Source organism: Cheilinus undulatus, linkage group 9 (genome assembly GCF_018320785.1).
Source record: "Cheilinus undulatus linkage group 9, ASM1832078v1, whole genome shotgun sequence".
Lineage (NCBI taxonomy): Eukaryota > Metazoa > Chordata > Actinopteri > Labriformes > Labridae > Cheilinus > Cheilinus undulatus.
In genome coordinates, this window is record NC_054873.1 from 12,320,353 (window position 1) to 12,341,235 (window position 20,883).

The 20,883-nt window shown below is 39.1% G+C and overlaps 1 protein-coding gene across 1 annotated transcript; it reads right to left on the reverse strand.

The window, feature by feature from the left end:
- Positions 1 to 7,764: 7,764 nt before the first annotated feature.
- Positions 7,765 to 18,669, reverse strand: cav2 (caveolin 2). The gene is made up of 3 exons (XM_041795938.1): positions 18,315 to 18,669; positions 15,185 to 15,372; positions 7,765 to 12,216 (listed from the first exon to the last, which is right to left on the reverse strand). The coding sequence occupies exons 1-3, from the start codon at positions 18,462 to 18,464 to the stop codon at positions 12,066 to 12,068; spliced, it is 489 nt and encodes a 162-aa protein (XP_041651872.1). The 5' UTR covers positions 18,465 to 18,669; the 3' UTR covers positions 7,765 to 12,065.
- Between the last annotated feature and the right edge of the window lie 2,214 nt (positions 18,670 to 20,883).

Consider the following 20,883-nt stretch of genomic DNA (forward strand, 5'->3'; position numbering starts at 1 on the left):
ACCTAAGTGAACCTAACTAAACTCACCAAACCTGCCTAACCGTACTTATCTTAACTCACCAAAGCTACTGTAGCCTAACCTAATTGAACCTAAACTAACCCAACTTTACCTGACTGAACCGAACCTAACCTAACCTAATCTGACCAAACCTAACCTAACCTAACCTAACCTAACCTAACCTGACCAAACCTAACCTAACCTAACCTAACCTGACCAAACCTAACCTAACCTAACCTAACCTGACCAAACCTAACCTAACCTAACCTAACCTAACCTAACCTAACCTAATCTGACCAAACCTAACCTAACCTAACCTAACCTAACCTAACCTAATCTGACCAAACCTAACCTAACCTAACCTAACCTAACCTGACCAAACCTAACCTAACCTAACCTAACCTAACCTAACCTAATCTGACCAAACCTAATCTAATCTAATCTAATCTAATTTAAGCTAAACTAAACTAAGCTCAGATAAGCTAAGCTAATCTAACCTAACCTAAGCTAAGCTTAGCTAAACTAAGCTAACCTAATCTAACCTAACCTAACCTAATCTGACCAAACCGAACCGAACCTAACCTAATCTGACCAAACCTAACCTAACCTAACCTAACCTAACCTGACCAAACCTAACCTAACCTAACCTAACCTAATCTGACCAAACCTAATCTAATCTAATCTAATCTAATCTAATCTAATCTAATTTAAGCTAAACTAAACTAAGCTCAGATAAACTAAGCTAATCTAACCTAACCTAAGCTAAGCTAAGCTAAGCTAAGCTAAACTAAGCTAACCTAATCTAACCTAACCTAACCTAACCTAATCTGACCAAATCTAATCTAATCTAATCTAATCTAATCTAACCTAAGCTAACATAACCTAACCTAACCTTACCTAACCTAATCTAATCTAATAAGACCTAACTTAACCTAACTTAAGCTAATATAACCTAACCTAACCTAACTTAAGCTAAACTAAGTTTAGCTAAACTCAGCTAAGTAAACCTAACTATACTCACCTAACTTAATCTAACAAAACTGAACCTGACCTCAGTTGGTAGTCGGTTGTCTTGCAATCATTGTAGGTTGCCCCCCCCCCGGTCACAGTTTGATGAGTCCTTGGGCAAGACCCTCAACCCAGATTTGCTCCCACTGCTTTCTCGGTGTAATGTAAATATGTACAGATGCATTTGAATGGGATTAGCTAATACTGATGGCCAAGTCTCCATATTAACCTTCACCATCTGAATGTGTAGTGAATGGTGTGAAAGGGTATGAATGGGTAGGTGTGATCTGCGATGTAAAAGCGCTTTGAGTAGTCAGATGACTGTAAAAGCACTATACGAGCTAAAGTCCACCTGCCAAGTCCATTTAACTCTCCTAATCAAACCTAACCTAACTCACCTAACCTACCATAATCTAACCTCAATTAACCCTACTTTACCAAACCAAACTGAACCTTACCTAACCTGACCTAATCTAACATAACCTGACCTAATCTAACATAACCTGACATAAGCTAACGAAACCCAACCTAACTCACTAAACATAACACAACACAACACAGAAACGTTCCTGTCATTACTTCATGTCACCTTACAAAGTAGAGTTTATACCATTGTTGGTGAGCTATGATTGACCAGAATTGGTTGAAATGTCACTCCAGCTGTTGTTCTCTACCTTTACAAAGTTGTGAAACTGATACAGGCTACTCTGGTTTGTTGACATTCTTGTACGAACTCATCTTGGAGTGACACCAGCTGACACACTCAACTGTTTGCAGACAGTGCTTGAGGAAGTGCCACAGAACAGACTAGATGATATTTAGGAGGAGACTGTGAGTTCAGGTGCAACATAAAGCCATCATGTGAGATTGGCTATGATTCCAGTAACTCCTTACAGGACAATTTTCTCTGTAACTAATCCCTATTATTGATACCTTTTATTGATACATGCAGTTTCAGTTTATTATATTCAAAAATATTTGGTGTTAAATATTGTATATGCACAATTCCAGGATTTAAATTTAAAGTAACTTAAAAAAATTATTGTCATTTAGCATCATTTTTTCGTCTTTATGGTGGGCTCGATCAGATATGCAAACTTCTCCAACTTTTATGTCAGATGTGCAAAAAAAACGTCACTTTCAAATAAAAGGTACGACAGGATCTTTGGGAACTTGATTTAATGGAAGTTTGGTTTTACGATGTGATTATTAAAAACACAATTTGATTGTGATCTGATTCCACTTCTGTTCTCTGGGTGATTGCTCTGGAAAATGATTGTAATCACAGGGCTTACGCAAAATCAGCTTGAGCTCACTAATGGTAGCTTTAAGAAAGAAAGAGTTCCCTTTTAAAGGTATAACTATGAGTGTTAATAACATAATGAAGGCTTAGATTGAGTTCAGAGCCGGTTGAGGATGATGGGAAATCACAGGAAGGTGTGGTCTGATTACTTACTTTAAAAAACACCACATGCTAATGTATACTCGAAGGCCCCACCCTAGAAATGAAGGTCAAAAAAAAAGGAATGTATTACTTACTCAAACATGGATCAAATCTCTTGGACTAGGTCGTTAAAACTTGTAACCTGTCCACCAGAAGTAGCTTTGTGTTGGCTGAAGGGGGTGCAATGACTAAATTACATTTCAATAGTATAAATGTGTTCAGGAGGGGACTCTTGTCATGCATGTGAAGTTTTGTGTTGATTGACATGAGCGCTGAGAATTATTAGTAATAATCATTTATTTAATTGTTAAAAGTTGTCCAACTTTGGGCCCTAGTCATAGCCCCGCCCTTTGGTGAAAACTCAAGTTTTTTTATAACTTTCCATCTTCAGCTTGTATAAAAATACCCATAAAAGTTATGGAGTCAATCTGATAAAATCCCTTCGACTAGTTCATTAAAATGTGCAACCTTTCCATTGGCAAAAAATACAAAAATCTGACCTTCAATTGTTATTAACTCATTTCCTGTACATTTTAGAGCATTGTCCCAATAGACTTTATTTTTCATCTGGACATGGCATGTATGTGCACCGATTTTCATGCATGTAGGTAAAACCTGGAGAGGCATTTTGCAGTGAAACAAGAGTTTTAGAGCATTTTAAGACCCCCAAATTAAGCCTCCTTCAGGTGGAGTAATAATGAAAATGCCTACAGATACAGGCCCCGTTTACACGACGACGTTTTCGAGTGAAAACACAAAAGTTTTGTAGCATTTTGGCTGTCCATTTACACGGCAATGGTGTTTTGGTGCCTGAAAATGGAACTTTTTGGAAATGGGCTCCAGAGTGGAAGTTTTTCAAAACACCCCCATCTCCGTGTAAACAGGGAAACCGGATATTCTGAAAATGGACATGCGCACTGCGGCTGCAGTAAATATCCATGCTCGAGTAGGCTTATAATGCATGCACGGATGGGAAGCCCAAAACAAAACAAAGATGGCCGACACTAGTGTACTATTCGTGCTCCTCACTCTTTTGAATTTAACTGTACTTCTCCAACAAAGTGTTGATTTACTTCACCATCACTTGGATCAGTGGAGATGTATTTCGTGCCTGCACCAGATTCTGACTTGACCCATACGCCGTAGAAGGACAGCCCAAAGGCAATATTGGATTTTGGTTCATTGCAAAATCACACCGCCATCTACTGGCCTGGCATGTATACTAGATCGTTTTTGGTGTTTCCCACAGTCTTGTGTAAACGGAGATCATTTTGAAGACGTTGTCGTCGAAACGTGGTACTTTTTGGAAATGAAAATGGGAAATGAAGCAAAACATTGTCGTGTAGACAGGGCCACAATCGGGCCCTTGCTCTGAGGTCCAGTGCTCGGGCTCTAATAAGGTCACAGTCATTACTTATACAGCTACGTAGTTATTCTAGTGATATTAAACAACATTTAAAACTGATTATTACTTCTGTTTTATACTGCTTGTTAACTGACCACCAAGCTCCACTATTTGATAGTCTGAGAGCTGCAAATATTTGGTGCATTTTAGTAGTAGTAGTGTGCTCCTGTTTAATACATAAACATTTTGTGGATACCTCACATACACAAGTCTGCATAATATGAAAATATCAATATCTTGTGAAAGTATGCACTTTTTGACAAAAATGAAGTCAGAGCAAATATCACTCATTTGCACACAATAAAAGCCATGTGATTCCTCATCAGAAGTCTGTTTACCAACACACAGGATGTGATGTAACCATCACAAGGTTCATATCTGCAGCAGTGGACCGCAGACTGATGGGAATCCCAGGATGTGTTTGAGGGAGTGTCTGCTTTAAAAATAGTTTTGTACAGCAAAGGTGACGGTCTGTACAGTACAGCGGTACAAAACCATGACAAAGGAAGGAGTGACAGAGATGAAAGTGTCAGAAAAGTCTCAGGAAACTTGAAGAAGCTCTAATTTACCCAGCACTTTCTCAGCAATTAATGTAGCAGCATGCACTGTATATGAAAGTAGAACTTTCATTTACTTTACTAGTGTAACACTTTCAATGGTAGAATTCTTCTTATTTTTTTTACAAATAGGTTAACATTATGCTGTAAACTATATTGATTACGGATAACTATGATATAAATTATTTGTATAACCAATTTAGAACTATTACTACCTTGCATCTATGCATCCATGAAATATAGAATTGCTGGACAGTCGAAGAACAATGGTCAGTAAAGAAGAAGTGCTTGGTGGTGTTTGGTCTTATTTCTTTAATTTTTTGTATAAGCTTTTGATTGCTGAGCCAGTGAAGTGCATGGGGAGCCAAGTGAATGATAACCAATAACTTTTGGCGTCCAAAATGTTCACCCTCAATATTTAAAAGCTTTCATAATTGTCAGAATCAAGTTATTGCTCACTGATCACATCACTGCATTAATAACATTTGTAACTGCACAATATGGCCTCTTTCTGAAGCTTATAGCCCACTTAACATCATAACTGAATATTCCAACATATATTTTTTGGCATAGTTATGCTAATGATGGTTTAATTTCAGTACTGTACGAACAAACATCCAATGAGGCTAAAATGTTTACAGTGCCTAAAAAATTATTCAGCCCCTTAGATGTTTTGCTTTTTATTGAGCTCACAGTATAAATCAATCATGGCAATTACTGATTTTATTTTATTGTTTTATTTATTTATTTTCAAATGAATGTTTAATGTCAAAGTAAATACAGATTTCTACACATTAAAGTCAGTTAAACAAATTATGTAAGGTAAAATTCACCCCCTTTAAAGTGAATGACCTAATTCAACAGAGGTCTGGCCAATTGGTGCTAGTAGTCTCACAATCAGTGAAATGGGGATCACCTCAATGTGTCTCAAGTGATTGTAGTATAAAGAAACCTGAGTCTGGAAGGTCTAGTCACTGATTAATCAGTATTCCTGGTTACCATTACACCATAAAGACAAAATAACACTCCAAGCAACTCAGAGAAAAGGTTACTGAAAAGAATAAGTCAGGGGATGAATAAAAAAAACATTTCAAATGCATTAAACACATCCCAGAGTTCAGTAGCTGAGATGGGAGAGACTCTGCATACAACAACTGTTGCCTGGGTTCTTCACTAATCAAAGATTTATGGGAGAGTGGCAAAGAGAAAGTCACTGTCGAGGAAAACTCAGATTAATCTTGACTATACTTCACCAAAAGACAATAGGGAGACTGCATGGTCAAGTGGAAGAAAGTTCTTTGGTCTGATGAGAACAAAATAGTGCTCTTTGGCCATAAGACAAGATGCTATGTTTGGCAGAAACCAAACACTGCACATCACCACAAACACAACATCACCACTGTGAAGCACAGTGGTGGCAGCAACATGCTGTGGGGATGCTTCTTGGCAGCCAGCCCTGGAAGACTTGTAAAGACAGGATAAAATGAATGCTACAAAATATAGGAAAATCCCAAGGAACAATCTTTTCAGTCTGCAGGAGAACTACAGCTTGGGAGAAAATTTACTCTCTAGCAAGACAATGACCTGAAGCATACAGTGAAAGCTACACAGAAATGGTTAAAAGACAACAAGGTGAATGCTCAACAAGAAGAATGGAGTAAAATTGCACTATCCAGATGTGCAAGCCTGATTGAGATCTGTCCACACAGACTCAGTGCTGTGACTGCAGCCAAAGGTGCATCTACTAAATAGCAACTTCAATGGGTTGAATATTCATGCAGTCACTTATTCTACATTAGATAATTTAATATATTGGACATTACTTTGTCGAAATATGTTTTCACTTTGACATTAAATATATATATATATATATATATATATATATATATTTTTTTTTTTTTTGTCCAAAAAGCCAAATTATATAGACCATGTTTGATTTATAAAATCAAGAAAAAGGTAAAAAGGGGGTGACTACTTTGTAAAGGCACTGTAAACGATGTCTGTTTAAGCACAAAGAAACCTTGGACTATGGTAATGAGAGTTTGCTCCCATTTTTGCAAGCAACAGGCCTCTGTTGCCCTCTTTATCTTTACCAAATAGCTGCTCAAAAAAGACTTGATTGACTTTTTAATTGGCTGATTTCTAAACCATTTAAAGATTTTTTTGAGGGGCAAAATTTCAAAACAGTTATCTACAGTGGTAAAAGTAATCAGTCATTGAAATATTGCCGTTGCAGGTACAAAGTACTCTGAGTAGCAGCATTATTAGAATAAGTAGCACTGACAGTAGTTGTAACAGCAGTTGTATTCTCAGCTGCAACAGTGTTTGCACAGCAGTGACAGCGTTACTATATACAGCAGCAGCAATGTTGATAGTAATATATCAGTGGGACAGAAACAGTCACAGTGTCATTGTTGCTGTAAGTCCTGTTGAAGTGTTTGCTTAGTGGTCTGGAGGAAAGCCAGAGCTCAAAGGTCAGCTACAGAACGCTACATGTCTGTGGTTGGTTCTCAGCATAAGGAGGGCCAATGGATACATACTGTTGTTGTATTTGGATAGTGAATTCATCACATTATTATTATGAAAATGACAATTTTATTTGGAATAAAAGTTAAAGATCAGGTTCTACTTGTATAATATCATACTCTAAGGTTGGTATTTGTATTTAAGCATGGTGTTAACAATAGGAAAAAGTGCAATTTGCCTTAATTGACAATAAAAAAATATTTTTCAAGATGCAATGTGATTGGCTTATTGGATTGCTGCACTTTATGGCAGATGCAAGCAGCAAAACAAAGCAGTATACTGAAGTCTGCAGGGCATGTGCATAACAAACGTACATTTTGAGGTGACACAGTGGTACAATATGTTGTGTTTGAAGGAGGTGGAATTTGTTCATGCATTATGCATTCTGTGTTGTGTCCTTTTATTGCTGAGCTTGTTCAATAAGGTTTTTTTATGTGCATGTTTTGTTGAGGTTTATGTATCTTAAAGACCTAGCTAGTGACAGCATTTCAATCAACTCATGCCATAAACACTGTACTGTGTGGCAATTGTTTACTTCCCTCATACTTGTCCCTACAAATAAACATGAAATAAGTAAAAACTTGACCGACTTTTTTAAAACCCTGGGGTTAAGTAAATATTCTTAGGTGAGAGATGCAAGATGGATGTGTAAAAATGCTGTGGAGGCCTGCAGGTCTCAGAACGCAGCCTCAGGACATGTTCCATCAGCCCACAGCTGAGCTCAGTTGAGGAAAGTGTCTCATGCAATCTCAGCAAAAATGATTTATGAGACCTCGAACACTCCAAATCACACTCATCTTTGAAAGAAGAAACCACACAGAGGAAAATTACCTTCAGGAAAAATCTCTTTATTTTGGTCATGAAGAGCACATTTGGCTTGCTAAAACAAAAGTTCCAAAATGAGAATATCAACAATAAGCAACAAAAGAATATTTACTATGAGATGCAACTGGGATTAGGGATGATTTGTCTGAAAAGATTTATGATTTGTGAAGAAAACGGCGGCTGAGCTGAGGTTTATTAGTGCTACATGTCATTGCTGTAGGGGGGAGAAAGCTATCGCCACGCACCTGTGTCCTCCACTATTGCACAATCCTACCTTGAATTTCCCCTGACAGTTAAAGCACAAGCATGCTGGCTGTCAGCTTGTAAATGGTAAAACATCAGTAAAAGGGTTTAAGCTTTGGCAGAACTGGCCGTCAGCTGTCAGCTGGAACACATAACATCCAGTCATGCAGTATCTTTGCCGTGTCATTGTCATTCTGAGTAAAATGATACATTTGTTAGAAAATAAGCCATGATAAAACTGTGACGGTATTATTAATACAGCTTTGAAATACCGTCTGTTACTAAGCTATACTGTATTTTACTGCAAAGTTAATTCACCTTTACTTTCTAATACTACTACTTTATGTTGCTGCTGTTTTATGCAATGCAATTTGTCAACACCTTGTTTGCATTGTATGCATGTACTTGCAAACAGCAAGGCAATCTCCAAACATGCAGTGTGGACTACTTTAATGACTCTCTAGCCTTTTAAGAACAAACCAACACATGTATTATTGCAGCCCAAACTATATTCTTTTCCTCAACAAATCTGTTACATTTTTTGTGCCTAAATCTGACAAATACAGTCCAATCTTGGTTAAGTTCAGGCACTAGATTTGCCTTCTTGTTATAGATGGTCATACTAAAACAAAGAATACTGTACTTTAATGATGTTTTGTATGAGTATTAATTTGTATTTAGACATGCCACCTGGTGTGCAAGGATTTGGAGCATCTACATTTTGCTATCTTTAAGGCACACAGTCCAGACTTTAATCTAGGTGCAGAGCACAGAGAGGTTAGGTTAAGCTGTTTGCTTACACATGGGTATGTTTAGGGAGTGGCATAAATCAAACCAATCCAAGCATCAGTGCTCATTTCCTTAAGCTGGAGATAGAACTGCCGTGGACGCACCATGACTGCCATGCATCCCCAACCTCACTTTGAAGAGTTGTCTGGGCATGTCTTCAAAAATCCACACAACATGCAGGCAATATACAGTATTGGTAGAGGCAAGGTGGAGGTGAAGGAGGTGGGATAGTCAACAGAACAGCTGAGACGTCAATGGCTGAAAGTACTGTCCACATCTTTGTGATGTGTTAATGCCACTGCAGAGAGACAATCATGCATGTCTAGGGCAGACAAATTCTGTTTCAAGAGTCAGTGTTTATACCTGTAAAATAATGGAAATAAAATAGGTGTTTCAGTTCAACCAGTGACTGTGCAAACTGGTGACTTTTAGCTAGTGTTTGTATTAGTTTCATTGTTCATTTAATACATGTCGGATTCATATATTTTGACATGACAAAAAAAGGTCACTCAAGGACTCATTCTGTTGTCATGCTGCTGTCATGACCACATTTAAGAATGCAGTTGCCTAAAAATCACCACTTCACATGTCCATAAAATGAACCAATACACTGGAGTCTATATATAAATGCTGCTAAAGAAGAAAATGCTGCTGAAACAAAGAGCATATGGTGTGTTCCGACCATCGTCATCAGTCTGAGCTGATCTGATTTTCACTATTGATTATTGATATTAATATTATGTCAGCTCTGATCTCAGAATTAACATGCCAGCTTTGCGCCTGTCCTCTCCTCGTTTCAAGACAAACACACCCATGGGCACCAAATTTGTGTAAAGTCATTTTCTGATTAAACAACATGAGCGTACAGTGAAAAAATTAGAATAGGAAAAGCAGCTGCAAAACACTTTCAACTGGTATGTGATAGGGCCCTTGGTCTTGGACTATATGAACAATCCAAATTCTGGAAATTTGACTATCTGTACACCTTCCTGGTGGACTTCATGGCTCTATTAATTACATCAACTGCCTTTTGAAGTCTTCTGAGCTGCTTGAATAAAACTTCTGCCAGTTGAAACAGACTAAACTGGAGGCAAAGATGAACAAGCTGTTGGGATACATTCCATATACTGAGGCTTAAAGCCGGGTGCACACTGTGCAATTTCATCAGATACAGCCACAAATTTTGTGTTGCGCGACTCACTTGGAGGTCGCACTGACCTTCAGTTGGATCATGTGTTGTTTGGCATGCAGTAGACCAGCTGACCATGACCCGACTACAGCCTGACAAGCTGCTGGTAGCTGGTGGGATGGATTTCTGACATATTTGATATTTTGGTCATACAACTTAAGACACTTCCACAGCGAGAGCAAAGCCACAGGCGGAATCCTCAACTATGGGGAATTTTTTTCATTGTAAACTGCCAGACATTATCTTAAATCATTATGACAACAGCGGGAATGACTTTCTAATGCCCCCCAATGCTGCTATAATAAAGAGCAGGAAATATTCACACCTGTGGAACTCTGGCTGACACAGATGGCGTTGCCGTTTGTGAGGAAAGATAGAGGATATGACTGGATATGACTTTAACCTCAGTCTGTGAGGCTTTTTTGAAGGAAACACCACAGATTTTTGTCAGTCTTTCCCAAACTCACGTGAGCACTCAGTTCGTGCATGACCATTGGACTGTGTTGTGTAAACACATAAATTGTGCAGGATGCTCATTCATCGAAGGCGATTGAGTTGCACATTATGAACCAACATTTGGCCATGACTGTCATAGTGTCAGCTTCAAATTGCACAGTGTATACCTGAATTAAGTCTTCCAAGGTTCAAATCTAGCCTGTGACTCCTTTCCTGCATGTCATTCCCAAACTTTTTCTCCCCGATTTCCTGCTCTCTCTACTGTTCTATCTAATTAATGGCTAAACCGTACCCTAGGTTGAAATATCGCTTCATATCTTTAGCTGGTTTTGATCCATGGTGTTTGCTTAACTTCACTTTAGCCATATACAGTTCCAAAATACCATAAACCCTGTTTAAAACCAAGCAGCTATTCTCAGAAAACTAAAGCTAGCAAGTAGCTGCTAATGATAGTGGTAAATGTAGTCGCCAAGTAGCTAAACATTTTCTCTGCAGTAAAAAAATGGCAGTAACATATGACAGCTAATGATACTTGTGCCAGCCGCATGTTAAAATAGACAACTGCATGCAAACACAGTTCATGTATCTGATTATTCAAGGCTGGTTTTCACTTTTTAAAACTTGCACAAGCAGAATAAAATTTAAGCCTCAGCAGAATTGTACCTTAACTCAACTTTGTAAAATCCACCGCAAATAAAGGTAAAATCATGTCGTTTTGGCTTCAGAAGTCTTCAAAACCCAACAGACTTCATAGCAGTGATGTAGCAGACAAAAGCATCTCTATATTAAATTTACATGTACCAGAGTTTCAGCTCAGTCAAAGCGTCAACCAATACAGTACTAAAATGTGCTACGCTCATGCCAATAATGTCAGAAACTGACAAATGTCTGATCTCAAATCAAGTGTTGGTTGCTACAAAATAATTAGAAAGCCAACCCTCTGATAAAATTCAATGCACTTTAGTTCAATAACATCAAAACAGTTCAATATATCCATATAAAAGCAAATGCCCAATATTATTGCCAATGCACTGTGAAATCAACACAGCAGTTACAGTAAATAAGCTTGAAAATGTACAACAAGCTGCATCTTAGTATTTTAAAGTCATACTGCAGAATTCTCCACTCTGATTCAGTCATTACATTCAACTTGTAGCTGAAGTTTAAGCAATATATACAGTATATTAAAAAAAGCAGAAATATTACATCTCTTAGCGTGTCAGCAGTTTGTGTGCCTCGATTCTAATTCTCTTAGCCAAAGTATTGGAATGACAAGAATTCATTTTGGTCACAATCGGAAAAACAACTCCTTTTTGGGAAATATATTCGAGTTGTCCACAAGGCAATAATGACCTCTAGAGCGATTTTAGTAACAAAGGCCTGCATGCATGGATTGCATGGATGTTAATCTGCAGGGGAAAGGTGTTAAGACATCAGAGCAAAAATGGGGTAAATTTCAATAAAGGGGTGAGATTTAACAGCTATGCTTCATCAGCAATGAAATATGTGATCTACAACAGAATTATCTACAAATCCTTCACTTTTTCCCCACAAATTAACAAATCCATGTCTCAGCTTTAACCCGTCCTACATTTCCTCCTCCATGAGGACAGAGACATGTCCCTATCAGTTCTCAATGGTCTTCACTTGAACGGAGGACAGGATTTTTCCCATACTGTGGAATAGCGGTGTTATAAACATGTCTGTCAGACTCCTCCATACCACCTGGACTGAAGGTAAGAGCATCAAGAAGCACTGGATCACCGGCATCACCAACCTACAGGGACAAAGAGGAACAACTTAGAACAGCAGGTCAGAGAGGAGGCTTTTTGAAAGTTATCTACTACTATCTTAGCATTAATCTCTACTTACAGATTCTACATAAGGTCAGCTGTTAAGCTGAGACTCAACTGACGATCAAATATCACTCTAGGATGTTATGCACCAAGAAATTTCAGTGTTTATGTTGCAGATGCAACACAGAAAAGGAAGTCTTGATTGAAAGCTGTGTAATTCTAACTTCTAGCTGCATTGATAATGGAAAGACATTAGCATCCATTCTCAGAGGTACAGTATATACAGTCTTGGCCAACAGACTGCCAACACTACCAGGGATGATCCGACCAATCATAATCTACTATTGTCAAAACTGTCTTTGCAACTCTGCATGAGTTCAAAGTTCGTCAGTTAGGCGGGTCAGAGATTGTCAATCAAGGCTACAACAGTTTGCTACTTGTGATCCAAGTGGTGTTTTGCTTTGAAAAGAAGAAAACAACTTCGAAGAAATAATTGTGGACTCTTCTCTATGTCCGCTATATGGACAAAAGTTTTTGGCTGCCTGAACATTACCCCAACAGAGACTGTGATTAAATTGTATTCATATACGCCTACTTTACAATGGAGTTGGTCCCCTTTGCAGCTATAACAGCCTCCTCTCTTCTTGGAAGGCTCTCCACAAGATTTTGGAGTGTTTCTGTGGGAATTTATACCCATTCATTCTGTAGTGCATTTATGAAATCAGGCACTGATGTTGGATGAGAAGGCCTGGCTTCGTCACTGTTCATCCAAAAAGGTGTTTGATAGGGTTGAGGTCAGAGCTGTGTGCAGGCAGTTTAATTCTCATGAATCTACACTCAGTACCCCACCATAAAACAGTGAAAGAGAATTTTAAATGCTTTTAAAAATGTATTAAAAATAATTATAAATGATAATTGGCTAAAGCATTCAGACCCTGCAAAAACACTTAAAATTTTGTTCAGGCTCCTCCCATTTCTCTTGATTGCTGCTGAATGTTTCTACACCTTGGTTGGAGTCCACCTGTGGTAAATTAAGTTGATTGGACATGATGTGGAAAGGCACACACCTCTCTATAGAAGGACAGCATTGTTGCAAGGTACAGATCTGGGGAAGGCTACAAAAAAATCTGCTGCACTGAAGGTTCTGAAGAGCACAGTGGCCTTCATAATTTTTAAAAGGAAGAAGTTTGGCTCCGTCAGGACTCTTCCATAAGCTGGCTGCCCGGTCAAACTGAGCAGTCAGGGGTTTTAGTAAGAGCCCTCCACCAATCTGGGTTTCATGGCAGAGTCGCTAGATGGAGGCCTGTCCTCAGTACACATGAAAGCCCACTTTGAGTGTTTTTGCAAACTGAAAACTTATTTCAAAGTGACTTTTCTTTATTTCATTTTTTATTTATTAGCAAAAAAAATGTATATTCTGATTTAACTTAGTCATGATGGGGTACTTAGTGTAGATTAATGAGAATGAAACTGATTTTCTTTCAACTGTAGCATCAGCCTGCAATATAACAACACTGAAAAAGTGAAGGGGGTCTGAATATTTTCTGAATGCACTGTACATATAATAGATGCCAGCATTAAGATGATTAGAAATGACAGATTTGCATTGGTTCCTAACATTGATTAATGCCACATTATGTGCTTATGGCTGATGTTTGTCAGCAGGGCTGATATTGGCCATTACCACGGTGAAATCGATGCATTGGTGGATCCTTATAATCAAGCTTTCAAATCAAGCTACAATCTCTCAGTCTATTTCATACCCAAAAGCTTTCATGAACAAAAGAGGGTTAGTGCTGTTTCAGCAGCAAAAATAAATCTGCAGCATTCAGACTGAACAGGAGTTTGCTTGCTTTGGACTTTTATTTTTGTTGCCTTGATATCGAAACAGGTTTCAATACTTCAATGTTTGATTTGACTAGAATAACACTGAAGTTTAACATTTGGTATTATGGCAGACTTAGTTGGAAATTTGAGTTATTCTATCAGTGTTGTTGTCTCATGTGCTCACTGATTTGTTCCTCATTGTTACTTCTCTGCAGCCTTGGACCTTCACTCCACTATATTACCTAAAATAAAACAGTTCTCTCCTTTGAAGCAGCACCCCTCTGTGATCTCTCTCCCTGACATTCCTCGTGTATTGACCACCTCAGTGTACCACTGAGTACCTCCATTGACGAATACCTGTGCTGACTTCCTCCTTCAAACGTTAAAAGGAATCCTCCAGAACTTGTGACCTCACCAAAGGTCAAAGATCACATCAAAGTAACTGTACATCTCTCAATCTGCATGTGAAGAATGTCGCACTCCGGTCTGCAAACATGCCTGTGGAGCTGCTAGAATGCAGCTAACTGGCAAAGGGCAAGGGGCGTTTTTCTATTTTCCAATACCAGCGGAACAAAACATTCCTTCTAACTTTCCATACAGCGCTTTCTACAAATGTTGTTCCATCAAGTATTAATAAATGGACTCTTTGGGTAGTGGAACATATGAATTCATTGCATGATTAGCTCCAAAATATGGAGGCACCTGGTTAAAGTCGCTGCAGGCGCGTATAGCCGACATAAGCATGACATAATTATCCAAATATAAGTATAAAAACAGATCACTGGCAAAATGTTTCAGACTTCAACTACATGTGACGCTGGCTGTAAAAATAACTCCTGTCAATGTTTGCCTAAAGGGCCAGAAAAAGTATGCTGGCAATTAGCTGTGGCCCCCGAGGAAAAGTCACATTCACTAGTGTTCAGGTAATTCTCCCACTGGGACGTGACCTAGGTGTCTGGTACCTAAAACCTTTTATTGATATAAAGTAATTTAATCTCATTAATGTAACTGCAAGGCTATCCTCACCAAATTATGCATATTTTAGGCTCAAGGTATCATTCTTCTATGAAGATGCAACATATTTTTTGCTGTGTGAAAAAGTTGAGGTGAACTTCTCCCTACCAGATGTGGATGCAGCTGAGCACCCCGAACACCACGCCGAGGATGAACGCCATGGGAATGGCCAGCAGCGTGCTCAGCAGCCGGTAGAAGATGAATTTGACCAGCTCGAAGGCGGCGTGGCTTCCTATCCACACTCTGTCGAAGCTGTGAGAGGAGATGGGCTCTGCGATTACATCTTCAAAGCCGACCTGTCAGATCAAACATGTAATGAGCTGTGAGGCTGGGAAATATATATTTATTCCTAATATATATCAACATGGTTTCTAGGGATGATTGGCATCAGTATCAGTGTACTGTAAAACCGAAAAAAGTTAAAACTACTTGAATGTTTTTGTTGAAACTGATCATATTAAAGTTTTTATGTAAGGAAATAGATTTTTGAGTAATCATTACTTGTACATTTATGCTGGGTTAACTTGACTTTTATAAAGTGGAAACTTTCCTAAAAATTCAGTTTAAATCAAATTCAAAACAATGTCTTGAAGTTCTTTTCGTAAAGCTACGTGGTCTTCATCCGCTGTAATTTTCCCTTATGTCTACCTCATACTTTAATCTTGAACATTAATACCACCCAAAGAAGTCCAACTTAAGGGACAGCAAGTGACTATAAGTGAAACGTGCACACTAAACCACGAAGTCCTCTTCCATCATGTTCAGTATACCGTCTACTGTATGTTATTGTTAGGGCTGAACAATTTGTGAAAATAGTCTAATTGCAATTTTCTTCCCTGATATTGCAATTGCAATTTAATTTGCGATTATTTTTAGATTCCTCATCTTATATATTTTCAATAAATGCAAGTAATAAATTTCTATATTATAACCTTAACAATATCATATAGAATATACTGGGTCAAAACAATTTAAAACAAAAAGCTAAATGGGTGGGCTGCTTGAGTTAGCGCAGTTGCCTCACAGCAAGAAGGTTCCTGATTCGCTTCCCAGTCAGGGCCTTTCTGTGTGGAGTTTGCATGTTCTCCCCACATGCGTGGGTTCTCTCCAGGTACTCCGGCTTCCTCCCACCACCAAAAACATGCTCGTTAGGTTAATTGGTGACTCTAAAATTGGTGTGAATGTGAGCGTGCTCGCTGTGGCCTGTCTCTATATGGCAGCCCTGCGATTGACTGGGGACAAGTCCAGGGTCTCTCGCCCATTGACAGCTGGGATAGGCTCCAGCCCCCCCATGACCCCTAACAGGATAAGTAGTATAGAAAATGGATGGATAGCTAGTTTGGATTTTTTTGGCTCATATTGCAACTTTGATATCAATTGCTAAATTGAAGGGATGACCATTTTTATGTCATCTCATTTTAAATAAGTAAAAAAGTAATTTTTATCAAAAAAAATTTTAATGTTTGCATGATGTGCATAAAAAATCTCCTGCAAAAAAGTTTTACACTGGTATTTTGACACATTTCAAGTTTAAGAAATATTGCAACTTTTGTGATTTGTAAATTGCAGCAGGCCATATTACGATGTAATCACAATTAAATGCCCAGCCCTAATTATTGTTACTCATTACAGGTGGGACTTCTCTAACTGAGTCAGTAACTTCACTCATGGTGCACAAGTGTCTAATGCCCAGCGGCATTCTGGGAAGAATCTGCAGATTAAAGAATTATACTCAAATAGTTTGAGTATAATGACAAAAAACACTTAGAATGATTGAGTACTGTTTACCTTAACACAAAAAAATGTGTTCTAATGACTCAGAAAAATAGTGCTGAAATAGCCATTTCTGATTTTTTGAGTCACATTTTTTAACAACTTTCAACTGTTTGATCTTAAAGTGTAGGTAAGAATATTCTGCCATTATTTACAACTTCAATATCTGCTAAGTATTGGCTTATATCAGCTGTACATATTGGGCGTATGTATGAATACATATTTCAGCAGACCTCTGGTGTATCGGTATATCAGCTAAAGTTGATTTTAACTATCTGCATATTGGATATCTGCAAAAATCCAATATTGTGCATCCCTACTATTTACAAAGGAGATACAGTGAATGATAATACACTTCCTATCAGTGTAGGTTATCTTAATGTTGATTAGGAAAAATGTTGTCCAGGCTTAATGCCTGGTTAAAAAACTGTAATGTGCTTATTGACCCTGTGATTTTCTATTTTAGGTTAAAATCAGCTCTTACTTCAGCAGGATTTCATTATTTTGTTGTATAAAGACCTTGGTATGGAAACCTCTCTTTGATGCCGTGGGAAAAGAAACAACAGTCACCCGTCAGCACCCAATACTGGGTCATTTTTAGCTTTAAATGATCAAAAAATTGCAGGCAAACTCCTCAACGTTGTCTAAATTGCACAAATGCATTGATAACATCTGGAACTTGCACTTATTTTCACTTAAACCCAGTTTTCATGTTGTTCAGAATGACCCCCCCCCCCCCCTTTTTTTTTTTTAAATAGATCTATGGCATTAAAACATGAATAGACTTCATTATCATCAGTACTTTTTTCAACCAAAAGAGAGAGAGCAATGTCTAAGATGCACAAATATGTTGGCAACATTTGGAAAACCTTGCTAGTTGGCAGTTAAACCCACTTTTCCAGATGTTGTCAATGCATATGTGCAATTTAGACTCTCCTGGTTGAAAATCATCATTACATATCTGATGATAAAAGTAATGGAGGTGTTATTTTGCAACACAGAAAACCATATATGGCCATGTTGCAAATGTTTTTGATCATTAAAAAGAAAAATTTCTCAACACATGCTGAGTAGGATTGTTATTATTGTTGCCCTGGTGTCTAACAGGTCACTCTGAGATTTTTACTTGTACCACATCAAGGTTTATAATGCTGGTACTGAGTCTGCTACTTGTTGTTCTGTCAAGATGTAACATGTGTAATGCCCTTTAGCTAAAAAGCATATCAAGATCTGATGATTGGTCCGTGTCGCCCAGCCCTAAGACTGTAATCACAGTGGTGATGGAGTGACGCGCAGGCAGGGTGCCACTTCCAGGTATTCACGCTGCTGTCTGCCAGTTTCACACTTTGAAACATAAAAACATTATCACTACTTCACTCCCTGACTGTCCAAAACACGCTTTAGAAAGCAGCACTGAGCGTAGTTTCACTTTGAAATAGTGCTTCGGCTCCTTGTTCAGACTCACCTTCAAATGCGCGTTGATATCGTTTGGATCTCGGTCCGGCTCCGCCGTGTAAACTTTCCCCTTCTTCGACAGGATCGGTTCTATCGATCTGTTGAACTCGTCTTCGTCCATAATGATGCTGGTGTCCAGTTTCTCCTTTTCCAGACCCATGTTGTTCAGTCAGACGGTGCAGGGAGAGCAGCTGGTGACGGTGCGCTCTGCTCTGTGCGCCGGACTGCGCGGCACCCCGCCCCGTATGGAAAGCAGCGCAGCGTGGGGCCGAGGAGACACAACAAGCTCAAAGTCACTTCCCCAGACCAGCGCGCGAGCTCTGTGATGACTGATTCTACTGTGTAGCGTTCAGGCCTCCAGTCAGGGGCCGTGGAAGGTCCTCAGGGTTTAACAAGCTGAACGCACCAGCCCTCTTCAGCCATGTGATTGAGCATGAGCTGATCAGCCTGCAGCTATTCCTTGCTTTATACTTATTTTTCAGACTTCTTTGAGTCCTTGGGCATTGAAACAAGCCTTGCCTTTTGGATTTTGAAAAGCCCAGCCAGTTTATAATTGATCTTCTAACCACTAAAATGACTGTAATTATGGTAGCTGATTATGAGCTCATCACCCATCTACCTGTTGAGCTGATTAACCACAAATGTCCTTTTCACTCTGTGTGGATTTATCACTCTCTGGCTGGGTCTTGCTCTGCACTCAGCAGCCAACATAGTTAAAATAGCTGCAGCTCCTTAGATGTTTAAACAGGAACACCAACAGAGAGGCTTTTTCCTCAGGCAGCTGCTGTTCACCAGGAGATCTCCTAGTTTCTGACCTCACAAGCACTCTGCGAGTTACTGCCACTACTATGGAGATGATTTATCCATAAAACCTTAGTTGGTCGCCATGTTTAATAAAACAAGCACATTAGCTGTTAGATAATTGTTCTTGGGTGAAAAGTACGTTTACTCTAAAAATATCTGATACAGAAGCTTGTTTATAGTAGGGACAGCACTTCAGACCACTCCTCGTTTTCCTGTTGGAAATAAGGAAATTATTTTGGAAGGTTTTATGTAATCGTCGGATGTGCTATCAATAAACATTTCTGGTAACACATGCAAATTTTGAATTTGCGGCCTGCAACATGCCCCAAAAAAGTTGGGACAGGGGCATGCTTACCACTATGTTACATCACCTTTTCTTCTGGTGGACTATACACTGATTGTTCCTTTAGACTGTAGGGCAGTGATCATCAGCTGGCGGCCCGGGGGCCACATGAGGCCCCCCCACAGCTTTCCATCCGGCCCTTGGAAGATTATTAAATCCAGAAAATTGTATGCCTTTCTTGATAGAGGAGGCTGTAGTTGGCATGGTAACAGTCTTATCTTGATCAAAGCTATGGTTTTTCACATCAATTTTCCACGCAGGTCTCTTTGAGAGTGCAGCTTCCCTTCCTGAGAATCTACACTGAAGATCTGTTTCTTCTATGTGTTTTTGGTTTATTAAAATATGTAGTTAAATCAAGCGGCAACCTCCAGTCCTGAAAAATGAAGCCAATGCGGAAGTGCAAAAAATTGCTATACCGCGAGTGTCCACTTGAGGCTGGCTGCAGGAACACCGGAAGTCCTATCCGCACACGTTAAACAGCTGGTTTTGACACACAAATAAACTGGTTTACAGCCTGGTTCAAAACACCAAACGTGTCTCATTAGCTAGTGTCTTATTGTGCTCTCAGCGTACGGGTGGGGAATTTTTTTGTACCACAATTGTTTTGATTATATTTAGGATGAAAGCTGATTGGTGATTCTCATATGATTGACAGATAGCTCGGCAGGCAGAGGTTCAGTTTCTGTCAACCAGAATGCTAAGTAGCAGGCTGACAGGAAGTCGCGCTTAGTGGGCGGGCCATTAGGTTGATCCAAAGTTCGGTTGAGACAGCAATTTCAATATGGAAGCGTCCACGGATTGGCTTCAAGAACGGTTTGAGTCCGCCTTTTGTAAGCAGACGACTGACGTCACACAGGGTTTTTTCCAATTTTTTCTACAGTCTATGAGTTAAATATTTCAATCACCCCCTTGTGGTTGGCTGCAGTATAGGTTCTGTTAAAGGACATAATATTTTACAGGAATAAGTTAATCAGACCAAAACATTAATTCTATTGTAGTTAATGTCAATGCCCGGCCCCCACAGCGTCTGTTAAGAAAAATCTGGCCCTTGTGCGAATGGAGTTGATGACCCCTTCTGTAGGGTTTTTGTTGTTGTATTTTGTGCATCACTATGGGTCATGTGTATTCACAAAAGGAGGCAGGCTTCCATGCAGGCTGGTGTATTAGTTGGACTCTTATTGTGAAGCCATGTTGTTGTAACTCATGCCAACTGTGGGAAAGACGCCAAAGCATACGCTGCTTCATAACCTGTACGTACCTCTCAGTATCAATGGTGCCTTCACAGATGTGCAAGTTAACTATGAAATGGACACTAAAACCACCCCCCCAACACACCCACACACACTGACACAGATGCTTCCAAAAACAATTAACAACAATGACAATGTGGACTTGTCAGCACAGCACACTTTTCCACCTATGGTTTGCTCAT